The sequence below is a fragment of the Peromyscus eremicus genome, chromosome 15, assembly GCF_949786415.1.
Source record: "Peromyscus eremicus chromosome 15, PerEre_H2_v1, whole genome shotgun sequence".
Taxonomy (NCBI): Eukaryota; Metazoa; Chordata; class Mammalia; order Rodentia; family Cricetidae; genus Peromyscus; species Peromyscus eremicus.
In genome coordinates, this window is record NC_081431.1 from 34,769,648 (window position 1) to 34,796,449 (window position 26,802).

Here is a 26,802-nt window from a genome sequence, read left to right on the forward strand (position 1 = left end):
AATGGTTCCTTACTCTCTTCTACTATACCTCAAACTCTTTATAGGCCACAAAAGGCATAGCCAGGCTCTCACTTTAAAGTTTTGCTGCTCCATTCATTCACAAAATACTGATCTAGGATCCAGTATGTGATAGGTACTGTGCTAAACAATAGATTCAACAATGGACAAGACAAATGAATGTGGACTGACTTCTATGGAGCTTTAGGTGTAGGGTGAAGGTCAAACAATCCTGGCCACATGTATGCAGAACGGTACAGAGAGGTGACTGTTTGAGTGTAGGTCTATTTGACCTTGTTCCTCATCAAGTAACGTGTAAATTCTGGTGCCAAAAGAGAATCTGACATAAGCTAAGCAGTGATAATGCCGTAGGGCAGGAGGCACAGTGTGTTTGAGGAAATGAAGGAAGCAGACCTATGGGTTAGGCGCCCAGAGAGCACCAGGGCATCAAAGGGAGGTGGCCTGGGGAAAGTAGAGAAAAGGAGGCCAGTCTTGGGGGTTGTTCACCCTGAAGGCAAAGCTAGATGCCTCAATTGTATACATAATATAACAGTATAATAAAAATGTACTTTGAAAAATTATTCAATGTTGTTGGGATAAAGAGGAGATTAGATTGAGCTGAAAAATGTGGGGGATTATTGCCATGGTTAAAACAAGAGATGACTGAAGTTTAGAATGGTCAATAGCAGTGCACTCTAAAGTTGGGGATGTGTTTGGTAGATACTTAACATATTAAATCAGTAGGATTTGTTGGTGGAGTAGCTATGAGATAAGTAAGTTGAGAAGAGAGCTGTGAGGGTATAGATCCATCAAACATCCCAAGAGACAGATTCTACTCACCTGTGAGGGTGGTCCTGGTAGTTGGACCAATGCCCTTGGGGACCAGCACTTCATGGTACTGCTCACCCGCTAGGGTGCTGTACACAACTTTGTACTCCTGAGCTTCTGCCTCGCTGTTATCCCACTCAAGGTCAAGGCTAGTTGCTGTGCGGGAACCCACTCGCAAATTCTTGGGAGCATCAATCTCTAAAAATAAACAAATATTGCCAACATCATTTGTAATTCCATACATTTGTGAACATCTTGAATTCTAATGACTTTTGAGGTGAGAGCCGACACCTCTGACCCTCTGCCTCATATCTGAATGAAGTTTGAAGACTCTGCTTTGCCTTTTGGGTCTTCCATGACAAGTCCTTGGGTGGGTCACATGATTTGGAGTTAGATGTCAATGAATTCTGTTTCTTCTACATCGTCTGAGAATTCAAGTAGCATTCTAGAAACTTGAAAAGGAGCTGATTAATATCAGAGGTTTAAAATCAAGGCAAAAGATAATCCAGTAGAAGAAAACAAGAAACGACCCTGAATGATTAAAATGGAATAGAGTAATGTCAGATGTGATCTCTGAGCAAAAGGGAGATGACAGATTTTGAGACATCTTCCCAGGGGTTTACTTGCATAGTATAACTGTAATTCATGCAAGTTGGGAATTACAATGTGAATAATGGGTGTGATATAGTAAGAAGTGTGGGCTTTGGAGTCAGACCTCTGTGTGAGCCAGTTCTGATACCTACAGTAATAAGACCACAGACAAGTCTTTCAAGCTCTTAGAACTGAATAGCCATCTCTTCGAAAGGGGAAAACAATCCAAGTTGTTGTTACGGATTAGCTGATGCATGTGAAGTGCACAGCATGGCACCGGGCACAAAAGTAGGAGTCCAAGCCTGGATTGATGGCTTGTTGTTATCTCTAATGGACTCCCTGAATCCAACAGTATGGCACCTGAATATGTCTTTTAGGTTTCCAAGAGTTCCCATGACTATTGGAATTTCCTTTCACAGTCTCTGGGAGCTGCTTCTCTCCCCTAGGACCATCCTCCTCCACAGGCTCACTAGAACTTATAGTGTAACATAGGGGTGTCTTGAAAATCTGTCCCTTAAAAAGTCCAAGATAGTTGCAGTCCTGGAACTTGAATTAACATTGGAGTGCTTCAGTTACTTGTTCTGAGTAGACTGTGGTCATCTGCCACCACCAGGCAAGTAGCCCACCCCCGTTTGTCCCCATAGGAGAGGAGACTGAATCCATCTGAAAGTAGAAGCTTCTGTTTTCTGAGGTAATGTGGGGGTGGGGTTTGGGGGGAGTCTTGAGCAGATGGATGTCTTTGCAACTTATTTTTCGGAGAAATTGGTCTTCATTCAATGTGTGTTATCATACTGGATACTGTTCATTCTTGATGCATTGTATGTTATTTCTCTGGGAGTTGGATGGACAGAGGAGCATAGGGGCAGACACACACATGAGGCAGATCTCAGGCAGGAAGAAAGATCTGGCCAAGAGTCTGTGGCCTGAACTGAGTCAGGATTTAACTTTTCTCTTTGTTGAGGCTGACAGAAGCAACGTAAGGAAAGAAGGGTTTGTTGAGGCTTATAGTTTCTGGTATAGTGTGTGAGACAGCTGGTCACTTTGTCTCCATCTACATTCAGGAAGCAGAAGAGGTGAAGGCTGGACGCTGATGTTCAGCTTGCTTTCTCCTTCTGATGCATCCAGAACATCAGCCCACAGAATGTATTTCTCACATTAAGGGTGAGTTCCACCTCAGTTAACCCGATCTAGAAACTCCTTCTAGGTAGTTCTAAACCCTGTCAAGTTGATGAGTATTAACCATCACAGAGGTAAAGACAGTTAATCAAGGTTAAGGTGGTGACCTATGCCTATACTTAGAAAATGTTATTTTAGAGATTTTAATAAGGGCATAGAGTAAAATCTAATGCCATTGGCCCTGTATTCTATGGGAAGAGGGCAGTGTTTTATTGGAAAGCAATTAGTGTTTCCAACCTCAATAGTTATAAAAGAGCTCATTGCTAGAATGAGGGCTTAGACAATGAGTCTCAGAACTTGGCTGAGAGGAAAGCAATTCTCTCTCTGGGTCTAGAAAAAACAGCTGGAGGACATCCATGTAGAAGGTCTGAGTAGGTCGCAGGTCTCTGAAACATGTCAACTAAGACAGATGGATAATGGAGCCTTTCTGGAGGGACTTTGGTCCATGAACTCTAGCACTAGCCTGTCTAGTCTTGAGAATATTAGTTAGATCAGATTTTTCTGTTTAAAGCTTTCTGTTGATCCATGCTAAGTGCTCCTTAATTGCAACAGTGGGGGTCTAACTGGGCACTGAGTGAGCAGACCTTTCTAAACACTTCTACTCAATTTTATTCTTGGGACACATCCATTTGTACTCCAGGGCCTTTGAACCAGCTGCTATGTTTTGCCTGGAATGTTCTCTAGCTCTTGCATGACTTAAGTCATATAGTTCTTAGTTAGAAAGCCACTTTCTCAGAGGGGTAGACTTAATCCACTGGAACTCTCTGTCTTATCCATTTACTCCCTATCCCAGAACTCAAGATTGAAATAATCTCTCATGTTTCTTTTCCTTTTCTCACCCAGTTCTTCCCACTAGGTTGCCATTTGTATGAGAAAGGCTCTTATCTGTTTACAGTCTCGGTGCCTAGAGCAGTTTTTGTGGCCCCAGAAGGTGTTCAAAAAGTACATGGTAAGTAAGCGAATGTGTATCATCCACGTTTCAATCTTGCTCATTCCCTCCAAGCCTTTAGAAATGACTTGTTAAATATTTCAGCTGTGCTGTGAGTGAGGTGGTGCAGGAAACAGAAGAGCTGTGACAAAGGCAGGCAGCCTCACAAAAGCAGGAAGTCGCTCTGCTGTTCACAACCAGTGTCCAGGCTGAGGCGGCAAGGGCTTTCAGGTTGCACTTGGAAATAACTTGTTGGAGAATCCAAGAATGGAGTCATCAGTGAGGAGGAAGGGGAATGGAACTCTGGCTTGGATGCTTGTATTTGTTATCTGTGGCTGTCACACATGGCAGCCCAAGTTGGGGGTCTGTGTAGGAAAGCAACGTCTAGAATCTTGAGATGCAGGTGTTGGCAGGTGGTTTTATTCTGAGAGCTGGGGGGGAGTCCATGACATGCCTCTCAGCATCTTGTGATTTCCTGGCCATCTTGGGTATCCTCTGACCCATTTCTGTCTTCATTTTCATATGGCATTCTCCTGTGTCCATGTCTGTCTCTGTCCTGGTTTCCCCCTTTGATAAGGACACAGTTGTTGGATTAAAGCCAATCCCAATGACTTCACTTCAATTGGCCCATCAGCAAGGACCCTATTTCCAAATAAGGTCACATTCAAACACACAGGGGTGTCAAGGCTTTAGTATCTTTTCAACCTATAGAAGCATTAAGCATAGGTGTGGGCCATTCAGATCAAAGGCACTGGTGGCTAAGTTCTTTGAGGACTCAGTGTGAAGTCCTCCATGGTAAGGGAAACTGTCCCCAGTCTCCATGAGGCTGCTGAAGTGGGAGGGGACTCTCTAGGTTTCCTAGTCTGGCTTCCTTCTAATTACTGCCCCTGTGTGCTTCCACCATGGTTTTTGTTTTCAGGGCAGCTCTAAGACCCAGACTAACATCCTACTCACCATGCAGGAAGCAAATCTCAGTTTTAATTGCCTGTGCAATTAGTGCGCTCCTAGTGTCGAAGCCATCACCTGGAAAAACACTTTGCTTAATTTGAATTTAAGCGGAATTCTGAAATGACTGAGGGCCCTACCGTGAGGGCCTGCATACCCTTTCATCATTCAACTGGCATCTGCCAACTCTGGACTTGGAGAATCTGCCGCAAAGCTGTTTGTATCTTTCCACCCCCGATTCTCTCCCCTCTAGGAGCCTAAGAGAGCAGGCATGGGTCTGAGGCACAGGCTGAAGGCTGCAGGGAGCAGCAGCCACCTAATAGCTGCCAATCCACAAGGCAACCTGAAGCTGAGACTCCTGCTGCAGTGAACTGAGACACAGGGGGAGCTCTCTCCGAGGAGGCAGGATGTAATTGTCTTGATTGGAATTTTCCTGGGCCACCAGCCAGCACCGCTCCATCTTGCCGACCTGAACATCAAGAATTCACTTTTCATCATGCTGCTTGAGAGCCCCTTTTCTTGCCTCTTCAAATTCCTTATCAGAGTAGAGCACAAAGAAGCCATTTTCAAATACAAACTATCTTGAAATTAAGAGAAGAATGCAGAACTTATGTGGCCCACAGCAGATACCATAAGCCTGAGCAAGTCATGTTGTCTGTGAGGTGTGTGTGTGTGTGTGTGTGTGTGTGTGTGTGTGTGTGTATGACTGTGCATTGGAGGTTGACCATGAATTTTCAGATCAATAATGGATATTACAGGACCATCCTTCCTCATGCTCTTACATGAACATTCTTGCCTAAGTGAGGGAGAAAGGAAGAGAAATGAGAATAATTTGATTGTATTTTCTAAGAAGCACACTCAGTCTTTGGGGATCTCAAGATTTGTTTACTGAACCAGCCCACTGGCTATACTCCAGGCAAGGAAGTGGAGTCTGGTACCAAGAATTGAGAGAAGAACTTAGAGTGTCCAGCCGACTCTATCCTGCCCCCTGAAGCTTGCTCCACACTTGTTTCTAAAGGGGTATTCACCACCGTCTATACTTGCTTGCTTCAACAGAGAAGCCCATCATAAGACTCTTGGATGCACTCTTTGGCTGGGGGAAATGGGCTTATTTAAGTAGTGAATTGTGTAGCATAAGCCTGAGCACTGACAATCCATTCCCCTCTCTCATGGGACAGGCTTCCATCGGGGTCTAATCTCTCCATGTTCCTCCATAGTCTGAGTCCTAACCTAAACAGTCCAGGACTTCCCTATGGGCAGTCTAGCCCACGTTTTCCCCAGGCTTTCAATTCTCAAATCTGTCTACCTGTAACACTAAGCCATCTGCTACAATTGGTCATATGTTGGGGGTGCATATGTCTTGCTTTTGTTCATCGATAATTCAAAATCTAGGTAGAGAAGGTGTTCTAGTTATTGCATGTTGCTGAAGACTTTGACTCCCTCCATCTTGTAGCGGACTCTCATGCTACAACCCAAGGTAGGACACATAGATTAGTGTTTCTTCAGAAGTCAACAGTGCCAAGATCTTCCAGGTGTTACCAACTTCCTTTGAAACTTGGGACAACTTGGAACTGGTGGAAACATTCCTTGACATGTAACCTCCCCAAGGAAGAGAGGCCTAGACCAACATTCTAGATTAACAGGAACTCAGTCTCTAACCTGATCACAGGCCCTTGCTGACCCAGCCAGGAAACCTAACCTGTGAGTGGGGCCTATTGTTTTTACCCACTGACTGATCAGGCTGCTGGGCTCTGAGTCAGGAAGTTAGTCATCCTGAGGCCTGGCTTTTCTGGTTATTGCTAAGTTTGAGGAAGCTCTTTAAGAAGCTCTTTTATGGGCATTGTTACAAGGCCGGAAAAAAAAATATAATGGGTTTAACCCAGCTTCTTATCCATGTCTGTGTCTATGGCCTGTCTTCTACCAATTAGCCTTGTTGCTAGAGGTTACAAATGGCAGAGCGACTCAGAGACCTCAGTTGGAAGGTTTGCTGATGACTAGGCAGGTTGTGCTTTGCACAAGGCTGAGGTGTCTTCGTGGTAAAGAAGTCACCTCAGGCTTAGAGAATTTCTAGCTTCTGGTAAAAGTCAATGAAGTGTCTTAAGAAACAGACACGTTCTCTGAACTCTCACAGATTTGCTTTTTAGGTCAACAATATGGATATTCAAATTTCTTCAGGATAAGCTTAACACTTCAGAAATGGGAAATCAGAGACTCATAGAAGGAAGGGAGTTATATTAAGTCACAGACCTGGCTAGCAGAGTTAGGATGAGAACCCAGATCTCCTTATTTGGGGGTACTCTTTTTGGAATAGCAATAGCAGGAGCTGCCTACCCCCCCCCCCCCAAATTGTTTCTTGTAGCCTCTGCACGAACAGGGTTGCTTAGCAAACATCATTTCATTTTTCTTCAATGTCCTCTGGCATGATAACATCATCATGTGGCCTCCCAACCCTGCCTTTTCCCCACCCCAGTCTCACCTGTTGTAAATTGGGTGCTGGTAGCATCGCTTTCATTGGTTCCTCGGACTGCACTGATGGAGACCTCGTAGCGGGAACCAGGTCTAAGGGCTTGCACCGAGTACTGGCTTAGGGGAGGCTGTAGCCGGAAAGTAGTCTTCCCGCCTTCTCCACCCACTAAGCCATATTTTAAGAGAATGAAGTCAACTTTGGCTCGAGGTGGGGTCCACTCCACAAAGGCCACAGTGTCAGAGACATCTCGAACCAGGATCTGCGTGGGGCCGTCAATGACTGCATGAGAAATAGAACATGATGTTGATTCAGAAGTGAGCACTCCTTGGCATCTGTTACTCCTTTCCATCTTACACTAGCTTGCTCAGTGGGATGGATTTCCTCACCCCATTGTACCAGTATGGGGGAATATGGGTTATAGAAAGAGGAAGTCTCTTCCTTAAGCAAACATTTGTTGACACCATGGACACTGACATTCAGGTCTCCTGAAACTTAGTCTCTTTCTCCATCCATTGACTGTAGGTTTCAGGTGCTGGCATTTCCTAGTCTGGGCAGGGGAAGGACACTACTCTCTTGGCTGACTCTGACCTATTTCTTTCAGAGATGCCACAGGAGGAAAGAAGAAACTTCTGCCTGTTGCCCATCTCTTACTTTCACTGAGCCCAGAGGAGAGAGCTCAATGAGCTAATGGAGACAAAGGAGACCAAGACTTGGTTGCCAAAGGTCTCATCATGAGTATTCAGAAGTTATTCCTATTTAGCTTTATTCAGCTTGGCCAACCAGACTGGCATTTGCATATGTGGACATGAAACATGCCATTCAGGAAAATGTGCTCATCTGAATACAAAGGGCTATAATCTGGAGTTCTTATTGCGAGCCCCCCTCCCACCTCCGACAAGTGCCTACATGTGTCTGAGCCTGAGGACACTGGATACAAAGGATCCCCCAGGTTCTCTGGAATTAGCCTGTGCAGAGCCAGGGCTGGTGCGGTGATCTTCTACCACACTTATGGAGAAATAGGCAACATTTACTATAGGGGTATGGAGTGGAGAACTGAGGAGAGGGGTGGGGAGGGGAGGAGAACACAGGTATATACATAAGCAGAAATGAGTGACCATGTGAGCTTCTGAAAAGATATCAAGAGTAACTTGATTCTGGATATTCTACTTTTATGCTTAAAATCTTTCATGTGGCTCAAGTATATTTCTGGTCCTGGGCTTCTAGGAAACAATTTATGTCTTTTCCAGTAAATTTTCTTTTGCTTCAGTTAGTTTAAGTAACTTTCCATAGATTCTTCTGGAATCTTTGGCTAAGATTTTGTTATTAAATCAGTAGACACTGGACACTTTCTACTGTCTCTAGCATGGTGTCTTCATCAGGGCTACCACAGGCTAACCTCAAATTCCTCAACTTTTCAAAGTTGGGCCATTCACTAGGCACCCCATTCTCAGCCCATTACTATACCTATTAAGCAGCTTAAGGCTTTTAGTCTAGTATCAGCTAAAATGAAAATCTCTAAATTATTTTAGTACTACCTGGTTTGGAATTAAAATGAATTTCAGTTTTTCATACTTGAGGTAGTCACGTGTTTAAACAGAAAACAGCCATGTGGTTTCTTTGCACAATGCTGCAGCTTTAGGTAACTCAGACCTTTGTTATTTCATTTAATTTAATTACAGGGTGGCCAAATGCCCTCCTAGCTAAGGCTTAAGTTCATTGTCTGAAACACAGTAGACACTCAGTGAGTGCTGAATGAATGAAATGAATGGATGAGACTCTTCATCCATGAGAACAGGGGTAGGAGAGCATTTCATTGAACTGGAGCTTTTTGAGAGAGAAAAAAAATGCCATCAGGGGAAATCAGATAACCACGGAAGCTTTTGTCCTTCAACTCTTTAGATCCAAAAACCCTGATCATAATGGATTGGCCATATTAGAATGTGATTATGTAGCGCAGAGGGCGTTAGCTGCAGGAGGTCTTGTATTTGCATTCATAAAATGGCCTGCCTGGAAAAAGCCAGTCTGAGTGCAGATGAGGATTCAGAGCTTCACAGGAGGGGGTGGGTGTAGGTCAGAGATTAGCAGAAGGAAATAATCAAATGATTGTTTCCTGAAAGTGGCAGACAGGGATGGGAGCCAGCCATCTTTCCTACTGCACCTTGGATTCTGCCCTTCATTGGTCAATTGGTCAAAATGTCCTGTTCCAATCAAGGCTGTAGCAGCTTGCTTTCAATTTCAGCACTAATTTCTAAATGAATACAAGTCCTTTCAAAAAATGGAATATGTATGTTTTTTTCTTCTTTCTCTTCTTTTTTACATTTTTCTTATAACTTCGTGCATGACACAACTCAGTTGAGTAGGACTTTTCTTAATTGAAAGCTGCCTAGCTTTCCCATGGTTTTCTAAATCTAGAGCTTTTAATTTTAATTTCAAGGGACTCTCAAAAAGTACTTCAAATTTTATTTTAAAAATTGGTTAGAATATCAGACCGAGGCAGGGTTGGATTGCTTCTTTAAGTGCCCTCAATACTCTGGAAGTAAATTACTCAACTGGAATGCTCTCTCTTCTCTTCTGAACCATCTTTTCTTTCTAGCCTTTTACCAGCTAATGCTTTCTTAATGTCAGCCATAGGAACGGCCTGAAGCTACTCTGTATCAGAAGTGAATAACCACCAATGCCTGTTAAAGGTCCAGTCTTCAGAGTCCAGCATAACCTTGGGGAACAGATTTGTGCCTTTGGCCTTCTGGAGAGTTCTCCAGAGCACCTTGACTTTGCCTCCATGGGGTTTCTTCTGAAGTTCACTTGATTATAACAGTGCTTTAGCGAGCCTCCTCCCCAGAGTGAAAATTTGTTTTCTTTTGTTTTGTTTTAATCTTAAATGAATGTACAAAATACAAAACAGGTCAAAGCAGGACTTTCCTGCATGGCAGTATAAGAGAGAAGTAATTGCAGGCATGGATCCCCCTGCTCTCCCATCCTGACCTTGAGACATGACTCTGGAATCCTGATGCACCAATGCAACATAAGGTAATGTCTATATATATATATATATATAATATATATATATATATATATATATATGTATATATATGTATATATGTATATTATGTATAATTTTTTTTAATGCTCAACTTTTTCTAGACGGAGCCTAAGTCTCAGAACCTGATGCTTATTGGATATGAATATTTAAGTCTGAACCATTAATCTACAAACATTGCTTTATTGCATGGTGTTATGGTTCCTTTTTCTACCCAAGTCAACCTTTTGTTCTGGACTTAAGACTGGCTTTCTAGGGTGTTGATTTCTGTTTATGAACAAGAAAACTGTATCAATATTCAGCTAGCTCAGTTTTTTGTTGCTAATAGGAAAAGATGGTTAAACGCTACATCTCAGCTTCCCTATCAATGAATGAATGAGAGCCCCAAACAAATACCAGATGCTACTTATCACTTTGGAGCAACTCTGAGGAGTCACACACATGCATGTCACAGTGGCAAAATTACAGCACTCAAGCTGAACATCCTTCATCAGCTAAGAGGACGAGAAGGCAAAATATAACATGATTAATGAATTGATCCTGAAAATATGATGATTCTGAGTGAGAAAAACTGAGGGCACAAAAATAATAACTTGAGCCATCACTTTGACCAGTGACTCAACCCTGCCTACTGATTTCAAGCAGTCTGCCCCTTACGGCCTTTACTTCTAGCATGTTTGGTGTAGATGTATGTATACCGAGTACTAAGCACTCATCAGTATAGTGCTAATTACTCTATGTCCTCTATTTAATTTAATCCTCAATTCAATAGAGGAGGTGTTACAAAACAGATCGATGTTTAGAAAGCTGTAGTTGAATTTCTTCAAGTCTGAAGTAGGTGAGAATGAGTTGGCTCTTGCTGGTTTCAAAGTTTATGACAATAGGAGATTGATGAATGAGGCTTTTCAATGAGTGACAGTAGCAAAATATCCTGGAACTATTGATAGAGAATTTCCTCACTGGAACACTTTCCCAGGTTTCTGGGCTTGCAAAGATGAGCACTAAGGAATATGGTCTGCTAAGCACCTGGCAGAGTGTGTCCATTTTCAAGTTCCTACATCATTTAAGCTCTGTGATGAATCCTAGCCCCTTTCTTACCTGTCCATTCCTTGTAGTTCTTTGGGCAGCCATGGAAAGAGTTGGAGGCACTTACCCGTGGAGACGCTGGCAGAGGTAGGGGGGCTCCGGGCTTGTTCCTTCAGAGCCACAACATTCACAATGTACTCCTCTCCAGGTTTCAGTCCCGTCTGGTTAAAGGAGGTAACGTCGCTGGGGAGCTGAGCTATCACCCCTCCTTCATTGTTCTGGACAGTAGGACGAAACAGAAATCAGATGGGTCACTGGGAAAGGAATATGGTGAGAAGTAGAGAAAAGGGCAGAGTGCTAACTGTACACACTGGAAAGTAAAAAACAGACGACATCCGTTCCCTATACCCGAGCAGCTGAGTGCTTGGGGCCAGGAACATGCCCAACAGGCTCAATAAGAATCAGTTCTCAAGAACATTTCCTTGGCCTGTCCTAACTTTTCTGAGCTTGCAAAACAAAACCAAAACCAAAAAACTAGTTATGCAGTAATTCAGATTGACTCTTGTCAAAGATTTAAGATTTGATGGTCATGATCAATGTCCATGAGATCTTTGGCACCTATTGTAATGAGTATGCCCTTAGCTGTTTATAACAATGTACTTGCATGTACATGTTTATATATATATACACACTATAATCCAAGGCATTATCAGATTTTTAAAAAACCCAAAATTATTGTCTCAGTCTGTTTTCTGGTGCCCTCCTGGTTGTCAATCTATCACTGTCATGTTTTCCCCTCACTCACACCATGAAGTACAAAAAATAATAAATAAATAAATAAATAAATAAATAAATAAATAAATAAATAAATAAAAGGAACAAAGAAAGAAATAGAAATAGGAAGGAAAGAGAAATGAGACAAATATATGGAAAAGAAAATGTGAAAAAGCAATTTGATGATGTAGGGTCCAGGATTTATTATCAGTTTTAATCTATCCATCCATCATTTATGTGTGTGTGTCTGTCTATCTATCTATCTGTCTGTCTGTCTATCTATCTATCTATCTACCTACCTACCTCCCTCCATCCTTCTATCTATCATCTATCCTTTACCTACTTTTTTTCCTAATGTGTGCTTTGGAAATAGCAGACGCAGAGGTCCTTTTTGTAACCCTGCCATTCTTACGCGTTCTTTGGTCTCTATGTCACCTGGGTGCTCCATATATAACTTATAGGCATGCTCTTATAAATCAATGTGATAAATGTCCCCTTCCTGTGGCTTCAACCTATATATTACAGTACATATTCCACGTAGCCGTGTATTTGATCTTGGTTTGCCCTGACTAGCTCGTCTCTCATTCGAAGTTTTATATATTATATGTAGAGCAGGAGAACAGTTTTTTTTTCCTGCCTGAGCAGCAGGATGACATGATTCTTCCTGCTTTGTTATAAACCCAGTTGCCTGCTATTCTTTATTGGCCATTTAAATCAGGTAAGACATATCCTAACAGATTTGTATAGAACATCTGTTTAGGTGTATTTAGCTTGCTGTGACATGACTATATCCACATAAGAGTGTGAGAGCTCTGGAGTAGAGCCTGAGATTCAGGTTTCTATCTTAAACCTGGCAGATGATGTCACTAAAGATCTCTGAGTCTTGGTCTCCTTAGACTAAACAAAACTGAATGTAAAATGAAGGCTCGTACTCCATTTGCTTGAAGGTCTTTTGTAGCTACAACAGTCATGGCTCCAGGAATTTTGGAGTAAAAGAACAGTAAAACCACAGTCTTGTTAGCCAAAAATGTGTCAGTTGTCATTAGGTCTGATGAATGACTCAAAAAATGCTTTTTGATGGTGAGGGATGAAGGCGGAGGAAAAGAGTGTGCTGAACTCCATGTCCATGAGTGATGCTTAGGGAGGCTGTGAGCAGAGCCAACAAATGCCAGAAACTAGAACAGCACTGGTGACTTGCAGCCAGTTCTGGGACTCATAACATAAAACACTGCTTTAAAGACCAGAGAGGACTCTTAGGATACTTTTAACTCACAAGTTATAATAATGAATTTGTTTAAGGAAAAACTTGCTTAATGGATTATAAATTCATTTCGACTAATTCAGGAAAACCAAGACACATTTTACATCTCCGACTCTCAGAAGTTGAAGGCCACAGCTAACTGTTTAACTTTTTCTCTGCATTTATCTGTAGGCTGACTGTGTGACTGGTTCCATTTGTCTGTTCTTTTGTGCAAAGTGGGGGACTCAGCTCTTTGAAGGCTTGGTTTTCAAGCTCACTACAAGCACCGCTCTCCAAATGCTGCCTCTCACTCAGCAGACAGCTGGATCTTGGCACTGCTACTTCCCACATGTCCCGTCAGCCAAGGCCTGGAGTGGAGCTCAGGTTGTATTTGTTAGGCAGTCCTCTGGCCTTTGTGAGGGCAATGTCCTAGAGCCCAGACACTCACAGCATGTCTTTCTGTGTCCTCAATGGCTTTGGCAGTTACATCGGAGACTCCCTGGCTACATCTAAGTTGAGGATAGGGATACCCATCAGGCTTGTTTAAGTGAGCTAACCGGTGAGTGTTACCTTTGGAATGAAGCTGATCTCCCACCCATCGAACGGGAATGAGAAGGGCTCCCATTGCACCTCCACGGTGGTCTCTGTGATTGTCTTGAACTGTAGCCCGTGAGGAGTGGAGACATCTGGAACACAGCAATGTGGGTGGCAATGTCATGGCCATCCCTGGCAGGGGCAGTGATCGCTTCCTGGTGACCTCCCTTGGTGTCCTGGGTGAGGAGAGGTGTGGTGGGCAATCCCAATCCTGCTGTAGACAGCGTCTCAGTGGCAGGGCCAGCACACTGTCATGCGGTCCTGGTGCTCAGTGTGGGTGAATACATGAGCAAACTTAACAAATGTAATCATTAGTTTTGTGCTTTCCAGTACATAATAGAAATGTTAATGTTAAACTTTTAAAAATCAATGTTTTCTTTTCCTTACTCATTTGGTAGATCCTGGCATTGAATAAAATCCTTTCTTAGAAGGCTCATATAGATGCCATACAGAATTCCTGGGAGGCAAGATAGTGGCTGGTATCAGTGTTCCTATTTTATACCCAGGAAAAGAGAGGCACAGGGGAGGCTGACTGGAGATGTGCGATAAAGCCAGCTTCAGAATAAAACTGGATGCTTTTCCTGAGTGTCTGAGGTGCATTAAAAGTATTGGGACTCAAACCACTACACCTCAGATGGCCTGAATTTGCCACTTTATATTTATAAAGAAAGCATAGGCGTACACAGAGTGTTGCTCCCATTTCATCTTCTCTAAATTTCTTCCTGTTCTTTCTTCCCTTGCTCACCTTTGCCTCACTTATCTAGCTTTGCTTTGTTCTTAATCTCTCTCTTTTTCTCCCCACTCCTCCCCCCATCCCAAACACACACACACACACATACACACACACAGGTTTAGTGAGGTGGAAATATGCTTGTCCTGATGGAGTTCCAGTCACCAGCCCTGAAATACAACAGTGTGACTTTTCACAGTTCTCTAGGAAGCCTGCTCCCACGTTAGTATTGCTTCTCAGGCTAATCCCACTGGAAAAGGGTGGATTCTTGTTTTATTTTTATTTATTTATTCCTGTGGAGAAGCTTCTCTTTCTCCTTCGTGGAAAAGCAGGGCCAATTCCGAAGCCATTTGAAGAATTAGCAGGTGAGTTTACATGACTTTGTCTATGTCACCTAGGAGCTAGCCTGAGGGGATGCCCTGAATTGGCACAGTGAATGCCATCAGTGATGGAAACCACATCCAGACATGGGTGTGGATCAGAGAGGAACGTCTTAGGGATCAGCCAGGCACTCCAGGGGTTGACTCATCCCCCAGCACAGTGGGACAAGCAGCAGATGGGGACCTGCCTCTACACAATCACTGAAGACATTTGAAACTAGTTCTCTGGGACCAGATTTTTTTTAAAGGGTCAAATATAAATGGAGATAATTATAGGCAAATAAACACACTCAGCATTCATGGAGGAGTCCAATAGCATCATAAGACTTTAGTCACTTATACGTGGAGGCAAGGTAACTTTCTTAAGCCTGTGTCCCTGTCTTTTCATCTTTCAATTTTTAGTCGTTGACCTCTTTGAGGTCCTCAAGACCAATTCAGTTACCTTGACATTTCCTTTTTCTGAATTTTTCTGGCATTTGTTATCCAAATGCCATTTGTCATTTGAGACCTACATAAAATGGGCTCAAATCTCATTCCCTATTTGGTCATGGGTTCTCATTACAGACCCCAAGGGCTTTCTGAATTCTGAGGGTTCCTGTTTCCATGGCCACAGGTCTTGTTCCAGTCTCTTGTTTCAGCCCTCATCCTTCAGATGTTGTCTGTGTAGACTCTAGTTAGGCTTGGCCCATTTTCACTGAAGTCTCTATGAGGTGTGCAGGCATCTGTCTGTGCAGATTCTGCACTAGATTTGGGACAGCATGAATGCCACTTCTGCCCAACTACTGGAAATTTCTTTCAGAAGAGTTGATTGTCTTAGTTTTGGAAAGTTGAAAGTAATACTTTGTAACAATTTAAGAATTGAGAAGTATACAAAGAAAAGAAACAGAATTTCCTCTCTCATTCTATTTTTGGACAGATTTAATGTTAACACTTGGAAGGCTATCTATTATATTTTTCTATAATGAGCTATGCATGTACCAAACATAGATAAGGATCTAGACGAGGTCTTCCTTGTTACAAAGAAACAACAACAACAGGAATTCTGCATCATGGAGACAGCTCAGCTTGCTTTCTAAGTCTTCACTATCACTCTCTCCATTGTAGCTTTCTAAATTATCTTCTAGAACCTCAACTAGTATTACTAAAGTGAACTGTCAAGATATTTTGCTAATATAAAAGGTCATAAAGAAATTATGCCACTTATAGAAGCAGATGTTGTCAGCTGGGACTTAAAATACATTATCATTGGTTTTTTCCTCACTCTGCTTAGCACTCCCCACCTGTAACATTTAGCCCTTGTTTATGATACTTCATAGCTCCTAGTTCTGACTCCCTAACTAGATTCAAAGTCTGTATCACACTTTCCTTGACTTCTATCAGAATCCAGCTTATAACAAATCAAGTGCTCAATAATTAAAATATTGGTGGATGTTGCCTGAATTTGGAAGCTCTCATAATCAGAAGTGCCTTTTTAATGGTGGACTTCTTCTTCTTCTTCTTTTTTTTTTTTTTGAAATGGGTCATATCTGAAGCCCTTACCCCCAAGAGCAAACTATTGCAGGCATCCCTAAAGAATGAAGAAAAGACACTATTATCATGAATGTCCATGATCTCATGTAGGAGAAAAAGAAAAATGGAGCAGGACGGGGAAATGGTACGTACGAGTGGCCACCTTGGCAGTGATGGGAAGGCTGAGGATGTTGCTAATGACAGCGTAGACGCTGATGTTGTAGGTGAGACCTGGCTCCAGCTCCGTGATGGTGACACCACTCCAATCTCCAGGCACCCGCTGCTGGAGCTGGAGGCCCCCCAGGGCCATCGGCTGGTAAGAGATCACATATTCCGTCACTGCCATCGGCCCGTCCCATTCCAGCTCAATGGACCTGTCGCTGATACCAGCCACTCGCAAGTCCTCTGGAGGGGCAACTACCAGGAGGCAATACACAGACACCATGAGCTCAGAGGATTGCCTTTCCCAGCCTGGACTCAACTTTCTTGCTCATATCTCACCCCCTAATTAAATGTATGGAGTTCTGTTGGCCTCCATGGCTTGGTTCTCTACTGAACGATGCCAAGCTCCACCAGGCCATAATACATTTTTGGGAATTCTGCCTGACTGTTCACAGGTATTGTCATTGTTAAAGATGAAACACTATGAAATGGTAATTAAGCAAATTGCATCCAAAAGGTAATTATTTAAGACCTGCCACTTTAAAAATCATTTCACTGCATTTTACAGTGAACTATGCCTTTAAGGTGATTTTTGTGTGTTGTATCTCTGATAGAAATATGACATAGTTGTGTTTTGTTGCCTATCTGTTCCCAACCCCATGTTTAATGATGTCACATGAGCTGCTTGAAACTGGCCGTGGAGGCGTTCACACCATGGCAATTTGCAAAAGCTACAAATGAGGGCTTACTAGCTTGCTTTTCTTCAGAGAATCAGTTGTTAGATTTTTCACAGCACACTGTGACCAGCTGAACAGTTCGGTAGTTTAATAAATTACTGTCGTCAGACTATCCTGACAGCCAGTGTCTGATTTAGCAAGTGGAAATAAAGACTAATTCCTGTTTTTCCTACAAATTATAAGAAGCCAAAACAACATGTCCTGTATCTCATGGCCTAATGAAGATGCTCAGAAGTTCTTTATTATAACCCCCCCCCCCCCCGCCCCCCTCCCCGCCTGCTGCCTTTAAAAGGACAATATTTAAGTTCTGAAGCAAATGTAACTTGTTCCAAACTAATTTTCGTTAGCCTTGACCTTGGAGATGATGACCAGGAAGCATTCTTGAGAGCTTTGCGTTTCCTACTTGTCCAGCTTCACAAGTGCTCTGCAGAGTTGCCAAAGGTTAAACCATATTGAGATAGCCTTTCTTGTACAGCTCCCTTGGGAAGTAAAGCTTTACCACAGGATGGGCATCAAATCATTGAACCTTTGAGACTAATTAGAAGGCTAGCTCTAGTGTCTATAATTGGACCTGCTCATAGATTGCAGCAGAGATCAGGCCAAGATCTAAGTGATTGTAATTAACTTTCATGTTTGTATGTAGTGGAGGTTCCCATTGGTTTCAGAGTTGTTGTTGGTTTTGAATTGTTCTTCTGGGTAATCTCACCCTTTACAAACACACAGGGCCAGGCCAGGTACTTTTCACAGGAATATGTGAGTGCCTACCAACTTGAGTTCACACCAGAGACCTCTAATCCAAGATTTATGAGAAAGAATAACATCACATGTCTATGATACTGGCTATTTGCTTTTGCCCCAAACCATCCATTCTCTGCATAAAACAGCTGAGAAAATTAAGTTTCTTTTGAGTGAAGAGGGAAAACATTATGGGAAGCAGGAAGTCTATACTTTCTTCTTATTTAGTGAATTTATTTATCTTTGTTCTCACAATGTAGCCCTGGCTGTACTAGAACATGTAATCTCCCTGCCTCTCCCTGATTGCTGGGATTATAGCTCTGTACCGTTATTCCCATATGTATCTTAAAATTTACTCCAAACAAACTTTCAAAACTAAAGTAAGTATAAATAAAATTTAATTAAACCCTTAAATGTCCTGTTTATGGCTCTGACATTATAAACGCTGAAGTACATGAGTGGAAAACCTGCCACTATTTGTCATGGTATTTTTGGTGAATATTTGTTATGTATCAGGCAAAACGCTAATCACTTTACCCTGGGTTATCCCATTTCAACCTCCCATCAGCACAGCAGGATAGCTTTTATTCCTACTCCTAACTTATACATAAGGAAACCGAGTCACACAGCAAGCAAAGACAGAAGAGAGGATTTGAACCTGGGCACAATGACTAGAGAAGCTGTCAGCCAATCCATAATTCTAGATTACAGTTATAAAACATTTCAGTGATAAGGTGTGTCAGACATACCATTTAACGAATTAACAATCCTTTTCTAGCAGTCCTGGGAGGAAGTTCAGGTAGACAGAGTAATCTTAACATCACAAGAGGGGTCTGAGTGGAGGGATGTGTCAAACTCCAGGGAACTGAGTCAGACCAGAACTGACATTCAAATCTTTCATGGAGCAGGCTATTCATTCACTGCACTTGTCATCTTCTCTCATTTATGCACAGCCCTTTAAGGACTGTGTAGAAGCTCTGTGAGAAATGGTCCAGATGACCTACACTTGTATTCAACTGAGTTTTTTTTTTTTTCATGTGCTGTCTCTTTACTCTGAGACTTATTAACAGGACTCCTCCTGTCTGTGGCAGAAATGGTCACTGCAAATTTCAAGTCACTGGCTTGCTACTCTTGGGGCCTATGGGACTAGTCAGTGTATTCCTTTTCTGATTCCTTCTTCCAGAAAAGTGGAGCTAAAGGTAACAGTAGTGTATGATCTAAGCTCAGCATTTAGAATCGGAAAGCAAGTAAGATGCAGAGAAATTTTCATCTTTGCCATCTCAAACTTGTTAATACTACTGCCTTCACATCTGACGGGGAGAGCAGCATCTGCTGTCACCTGGGGCAGAAGTGCTCTGGTGAGTGATAAGTCAATGACGGTGTCTGCAATCACTATCAAACAAGACAATACTGAACTATAAAGCAAACTACAAAAGAGATGCGTGCAGTGAGTGCGTGCTGGGTGGGAAGCATTTGCAGCCTTACTTACTCTCTCTGCTGCTTTCATTTTGAGACTTGTGGAAAAGCAAGAGACTAGAGAGAAGAGGCTAGCTGGAGGATCCAGGACTGTTTATTTCCGAAGCAGCCTTGCCACTTGCTTTTCCGATCTTGCATCACTTTAGTGAGCACACAGGGAGGCAGTTTCAGGCTGTGTTTTGCTCTGTAGAGCAAGTGGTTCCAGGAGCCAGAGGTGGGCAGCTTGTCTCAACAGAGATGAACAGTGATGTTGACGGATCTGCAGACATCTCACTGAATTCCAGGGAACCTTGTCCCGCTCACTCTTAGGGAGCTTCCAACAGCTCATTCACCAGCTCCTGCACTAACTACCATCGTGGGATGGATATGCACAAATGACCCTAGGAGCTTCTCATTAAAAACAAAACACATTTGCTGGTCTCAGCATTTATGTCAAAAGACTGTTCCTTATGTATTTGCTGTCAAAGATTTTATTTTATTTTTAACGGTTTGGTTTAGCATCTCAGGGAAGTTTAGAGAATGCTAGTAGTTGGTGGGTGATTAGTGTTCCCATTCTTACTCCATTCTTAATGAGCTGTTGGTTCTGGGAAAAACACGTCTCTGACTGCTGCTTTTCAAATCTGTAGAAGGAGAAGCCCAAAGCAGCTTTTTCCTAAGGCTTGTTTTAAGTGCTCAGACTCAGGAGGTTTTGCTGTATCATCTTTACAGGGACAGAGCATGAGGCAGAAAGACATACCATGAGCAAAGGTCAAGACTAGGAGTCAACTGTAATGGCCTTGCTGTCACTAGTCAATTGTACTGATGCTGGGATATAGGGGCCTTGTAATGAAATCCATATGGTGGGCCGCTGTTCTCCCTGTGCTGCCAAAGAAAAAAACGGTGACCTACAAGGAAGTCTACTTTGTGGCTGTCCATGTTTTCCCCTTTCTGACCCTCTGTCCTCTCTCTCCGTACTCCTGTGAGCTGTCTTGTGTGCACCTGGCCAGAAATGTCAAACAGGGAGTAAATAGGCCCCTCTTCACAAAGAGCTAGTAAAATAGCACTTTAGATAATGACACACATCCCTTTCTGGAAGAGACCTGTGGCATTTGGTTTTAAAGGTAGGCATTAAGAGGAGTACATCCTGCAGTGAGAGGTGGCTCCAGCGTTGTTATAGAAACAGATGAAGATTATGCAACTGTCCTTCCTCATGGGCTTCGAACCAGTTAAGAAAATGTATCTGGGCTTGCATAAGTCTTCCTCAAGCAGCACAGAGCCCATATGTCAGAAGTAGCATGTAAGCTAGGCTTGGACTTGACCCAGTTGTAGCTATATTAACAGCTGGTGATTTTTGCCTAATGTGATCAAGGCATCTTATCTCCAGTTCAGTTGGAACACTGGATCATATTAAGTTGTTTTGTTGTTGTTTGTTTGTTTCATTCTGTTTCTCAAATAGACCTGATCCTGTGGAAAAGCATGTCTAGACTATGACAAGTAGATACAGAGTCACAAACAGTGATTGTGTTAAGAAGCATGTGTGCTATAGAACAGCAATTGAGGCAACAATGACTCAAGCTGAACCTTGGCATCCTCTGGATGGGGGCTCCAGGAGCCGCCTACTCTTGGTGGGAACAAGGTTATGCTTTGGGTTTGCAGCGGTGGTCCTAGTGGCTTCGGATTCAGAAGCACTGAGGGCTAATGTCTGCTTCAGTTTTGCTTTGGAATAATTGGTATAATGACTACACTTTTAGAAAGGATTTTCAATTCAGTAAACAGAATTGAAAGGCTAGATGAAATAATTGAATATAGAAGAAACGTAACACAGGGAAAAAAGACCTTTCTAAGCAGTGAGCTATTGTTCCCACTACGTTACCACTAACCCTTCAGAAGGGAAGCCACACATGCAGATGCTGAAGGACAGAAAGTGGTGGAAGCTGGCTTCCCAGGATTTGTGCCTTAGAAATGACTAGCATTGCTTAATTAGAAAGTTTAAAAATGTTGTTGGTTTTTATTTATTTAAAATTTTCCCAGGAGGTATTCTGAGCTCATAATGGAAAGGATCAATTACTTAATCTATACTTGTAATAGCACAAAGGTATCAGCAATAGTTCCTGATTTAGTTGGAGGAGGATGAACAATAGAGAAACAATGAAAATCATATGATCTGGGAAGAAAACCCATAAAAATCACCACCAGCCCCGTGAAATACTGCCATCTCCCTCGCTGCTGGATTTAGGTTTTAGAACAGCATGGCAGGACATGACTGTCCTATCATTTTCTACAATGCAAGCTACATGTGGAGTTGGTTCCTATCTGTGCTATAGTCATCCGGAACAAAATGAGTCATATCTGTTTAATATTCTATACTAATTGTTAGAATGTCAGCTCCTTGGTAACGTCATGAATTTAACCTCATCCTGCAATCTGTAAGCTAACTAGATTAAAAAGAGAACTAGAGCCATCCATCCTTCCTCAAGCAGTGATGTAAGGTGCTGAGATGTTGAGATTGGTAATGGGCGAGGGAAACATTTTTAAGCAGGTACAACTCGAGAACTCCCTGGAGTTAAAGACCAACCTTACCCAGCATGGTCCCCTGACCTTTCTCTGCTTGCTGTGATTTGAATATGGTTTGTATGCATCTCCCTAGGCTTCAGGAACTGAAATTCAATCCCCATTCTGAGTTATTAAAAAGAGTGCAAACTTAATCTGGCAATGGTGCATAGAGATAGGGTCATTGGGAAGTGATTCAGACTACTAGGTCATCAGAGTGGACCCTCCTAGTCTAATCCTAACAGCTTAATAAGGTGAGAGACTGGAGGATATACACACATGATCCCTATCTCTTGTCATGTGACTCCATGTGCTACTTTGCTACTCTGCCAGCAAGAAGGCTATCATTAGAGGTAGCTGCTTAATCTTGAACTTCTAGAACTGAGATCCCAAGTAAACCTCTTTATAACATACCCACACTGTTTTTATATTATTTGGCAACAGAGAACGAGCTAATAAACTAGCCACCCCTACTTTAGGGACAGTAGAGTGTTGTCATCTCTACTATCATTGTCTTTGTTCTAGTCCCAGGAATGGAGATCCAGCTCTCATCCTGAATATGACCTCATCAACTGTTACGGACTTGAAAACAGTTGCCACAGAAAGCAAACAATTATAGCCAAACTGGGAATTATTTTGTCCCCTCCCCTCCGTTCTTCTTCCCCAACCAACTGGAGCTACCCGCAGAGCGTTCCCCGTCCTACCTGCTGAGCAGTCAGGGCCCTGGTAGCCCTCCTCACAGATGCAGAGTCCCTCCTGGCAGTGCCCGCGCCCACTGCAGGCATTCAGACAGCGTCGCTGGCTGCAGTCCTCACCAGCATAGCCCTCTTGGCATAGGCAGGTACCGTTGGCACATTGCCCCTTCCCTGAACAGTCCCCGGGGCACCGCAGCTCCCTGCAGTCCTCGCCTGTGTAGGGCTCTTCACAGACGCATTCCCCGTCCACACAAAGCCCTCGGGAACTGCAGTCTGTCGGGCACCGCAGCTCCGAGCAGTCATCTCCACTGTATTCACTGTCGCAAATGCACTGGCCATCGACACACACACCCCGACTGGAGCAGCCCAGTGGGCAGTAGGGCTCTGAGCAGTTCTTGCCGAACCAGCCTTCATTGCAGATGCAGCCACACGACTCAAAGCTAAAGTTTCCATGGCCGCTGCAGTGAGGGACATAGTCCAGTTGTCCTAGAATGGCCAAGGAGAAGGTCAAAGGGCAGCAGTGGCCTCTCATAAATTGTACTGGGGAGGGTTGAGCAGAGACCTATACTCATCCCTTTGATCACATCGGTGCTGCTGAGTGTTAACTACCACATAGTTTGGTACAAATTCAACTTAATGTTTTCACCCAGTGCAATCGTTTATGCGTAACGCAGCATCAAAGGGGAAGATGGGTAAGATCTGGGCAAGATCTGGGCCATTTTCCTCTGTCAGATCACCTTCAGAGCATCTTAGGTTGGGCCCCTAGAACCTAATAAGAACACTTATTAAAAAGTGTTCCCAGAAGAAACTTGCCATAGTGGTGTGTGTGTGTGTGTGTGTGTGTGTGTGTGTGTGTGTGTGTGTGTGTGTAGGGGGTTGGGGTGGGTGTCAGGAAGCAGTGTGGCTGAGTGTGACTATGCATAATTCCAGGAAGAGTGACTCAGATTCCTGAAGTGCTCTAGAAATTGTGTAAGTCACACTTGCTCATGAGGTGAGGCCCTTCTCTGAGCACATGTAAGTTCTAGGGCCCTCTATGTCTTTGAGCTTGTCAAGTGTTCTGATTAGGTTAAGGATATTCCTCTGACAAAGATGTCCAGGTGCCAGGTATAACTATGAGGGGGATTGGAGAGGATGTAGGCTGAGCACTGGGTCAGCTATGCAGATGGAAGTCACATGTATTACAGACCTGTCCCATCTTCTCCCTTCCTGACATGGGCTACTGCACACTTGTCAACTCCAAGGTTTCTTCCAAGGCTTCCTGAAGCACGGTTTCAGTTATTGTTTGCTATGATTCCTTCAAGGTTTAATGTATATATCTTGTCCCAGTCTTTTTGCATAAGGTTTTATGGCAAAATAATAAAGTCTAAGTTCACTCCAGTAAGTTCTGCTTCATGCAGTCCACATTGCCTAAAAAAGATACTGCATTGGCATTGTTTAGCATAGCTCAGCCTACTAGACTTTTCCTAATCAGCCAATGATCTGAGTGGCAAGCTGGTGGATTCTGGTGCAGGAGAGACCATAACCATGGAAAACTATGTCATTCTCTTGTTTTTAAACTCCACCAAAAAGATGGACTCAATGAAGAACAGGAATGTGGACATCTTGATTCCCTTGTATAGTTATCACATAGCTTGTCTATAATCTGAGGAAATTCTATAATATGCTTCATTAGTCAGATTGGCCCCCTATCTTACTATGACTCGGGGAGAATGGGTCTCATCTATGGGCCCCAGGGTTTAATAACATTTTCCTCCACTTCCATCTTGAACTATCAGATTGTATAGAAGTGAGCACTTGCACCCAAGATAATGATGGCTGTTCCTTGTCATCCAGGGCTGGAACTACATGAGTCTGAGGGATCCTTTGGATGGAGAAAGCTGGGCACCTGGCTGACTGGGGACAGCTAAGGGTAGCCCTTGCTTATAGGATGCTTACTAGGAGCCAGGCTCTCATCTGACTAGGGGAGTCAATAGTTAATAGCTCCTTATTGCTCTGGTCTGTCACAATTTGTAGATGAGGAAGAAAAGGCTATGTGACTTGCTCAGATCACAAGCCAGAGGTGGCAGAACAGAACTTAAAGTCTGACTTTGAAGTCTTAATCACACCTTACAGTAAGGAACAGACGGACAAAGACAGAAAGAAATCCACTGAACATTCAGAATATTCAGCCTTTTGAAGAACAGGATAAGGGGTGTGTGTGTGTGTGTGTGTGTGTGTGTGTGTGTGTGTGTGTGTACGCAACGCACATGCCTATGTTCATGGAGTGGATCAGGACAAAACTCCCGTCTTGCTGGAGGAGAGGGGAACAGGTCCCCTGAGACCTTAATGACTTCCATTTCCTCAGAGGAGAGCAAGGCTGCGAGAGAACGGACAGAGCACCACACGCTCTAGTCAGTCAGGTTAACATGAACCGATATCAACTCAACAGCCTGTGAAAGCGAAAGATGAATGAAGACAGACATCAAATTCCCTGCCTGCCATCAAAGGTGCTGTGCTGTGCCGATGTACCATTACCTGACTCATCCCTCCAAAATCAGGTTAATGTATTTCAAACTGGGTAAGCAGTGTTGAGAATCCCTGAACCGTATCCCCAGGGAATGGCTGCATTTAGATCTTACAGATGACACATTAACCGAGAGCTATATATCGGGTACTTTCTTTCTTTGACCCTGTGAAGAGATGCTGGGTTTCTCTTCCTCTCACCCCACCTCCCTCTCAGCGCAGCGCTCTCCTTCCCCACCAGGGACCAGGCTGCAAGCTCTTCAGACTCTACCTGTGGCAGCACTTTCCTGACAGCAGTTGGTGTTGCACTGGTCTCGAAGCAACGACACCTCCCTCTCCAGCATCTCTATCCTGCTTAGCAGCTCCTGCAGCACCTGGGCTGAGCTGGCGCATGGGCAGGCTTTTTTGGGGAGGTTGATCCTGTGGGTGAAGGTGACCTGGCTTTCATGATCTGAGGTTTGGCCTATGTATTCTGCCAGAGTATCATCTTCAGCGCTCACTTCCTGTTCAGCTGAAGCCTCCAGCCCCGAGGAGCAGAGGCTCTCCAGTGGGACGTTGATGTTATATACATGGTTGAAGACCATAGGTTGTTCCTTGCTGGATGTGTTGTAGCTAGAAGCCCCTCCTTCCTCCTCCACAGTTTGTCTCTGGACCCTTTCTGTGGTCACCTCCAGTTGACACTCGGAAGGCTTGAGCATGGATCCCAGCAGGATCAGGTTTACACCGATAAGCATGTTCTTCAAGACCACTGTTTCCCCGTCGATCCCCATCCTCTCAGCCAGAGCTTGGTTCAAGAGCTCCCTGTAGTGGCCAGCATGGAGTTAGCGGAATCTGCAAGAGAAAGCAAGGGGCAAAGGCTCAGATGGCCTCTGAAACATGTACCTGGGCACCATGGCTCTCACTCTGTGAAGTTAGAACATACATAGATAGAAGTTATTTGGGGCTGTGGGGGAAATTGGGAAGAGACAGTGGTTCTAAGTCAGAAAGCTGGGCCTTTGTTCTCTCAAAGACTGGATTCTTGATGGATAGCACTTCTACGTTAGGGTATTGTTAGGGCTTTAATTTCAAATGGCCCCCTCTCAAAGCTTGTTGACAGATGAAGGGTTTTTAAGAAGTGTTTGGATCATGAGTGTTTTGATTTCATCAATAGCTTAATGTGTTGATGGATTCATACATTCACAGCATTGTATGTTAGATAGAAGAGCAGGCCACTAAAGGCATACCTTTGAAGGATTGTGGTGATTTAAATAAGAATGGCCTCTAAAGGCTCATATATTTGAATGCTTAGTTACCAGGGAGTGGGGCTATTTGAAAGGATTAGAAGGATCAGGAACTGTGGCCTTTTGGAGGAAGTATGTCACTGGGGTTGGGCTTAGAGGTTTCAAAAGCCCATGTCAAGCCCAGAATCTCTGTTCTCTGCCTGTGGATCAGGATGTAGCTCTCAGCTACTGCTCCAGCACTTGCCTGCAGGCCACCATGTTTCCCACCATGATGATAATAATCTAAACTTCTGAAACTATAAGCAAGCCCCAGCTAAATGCTTTCTTGTATAAGAGTTTCCTTGGTCATTGTGTCTCTTCACAGCAATAGAACAGTGACTCAAACAGGAGCATATCATCTCCAGTCATTTCTGTCTTCTCTCTGCCTCCCTGCCACCATCAGGTGAGCAGCTTTGTCCTGCCACATCCTCCTGCTGTGATGGACTGAAACCTTTGAAATCATGAGACAAAAGAGTCCTTCCCCA

At 43.5% G+C, this 26,802-nt stretch overlaps 1 protein-coding gene across 2 annotated transcripts in view; it reads right to left on the minus strand.

The window, feature by feature from the left end:
* Tnr (tenascin R) overlaps positions 1 to 25,828 on the minus strand; it is a 74,490-nt gene extending 48,662 nt beyond the window's left edge. Inside the window, exons 1-7 of one of the 2 annotated variants that reach the window (XM_059280811.1) lie at positions 25,330 to 25,828; positions 22,566 to 23,042; positions 16,376 to 16,639; positions 13,580 to 13,695; positions 11,123 to 11,273; positions 6,942 to 7,211; positions 838 to 1,023 (exon numbers count right to left, since the gene is read on the minus strand). In XM_059280811.1, coding sequence (XP_059136794.1) covers positions 838 to 1,023; positions 6,942 to 7,211; positions 11,123 to 11,273; positions 13,580 to 13,695; positions 16,376 to 16,639; positions 22,566 to 23,042; positions 25,330 to 25,828 — 1,963 coding nt within the window. Of the gene's footprint in view, positions 1 to 837; positions 1,024 to 6,941; positions 7,212 to 11,122; positions 11,274 to 13,579; positions 13,696 to 16,375; positions 16,640 to 22,565; positions 23,043 to 25,329 lie in introns of those variants that run through there. The other variant, XM_059280812.1, reaches the window with a different exon arrangement.
* Positions 25,829 to 26,802: the final 974 nt, after the last annotated feature.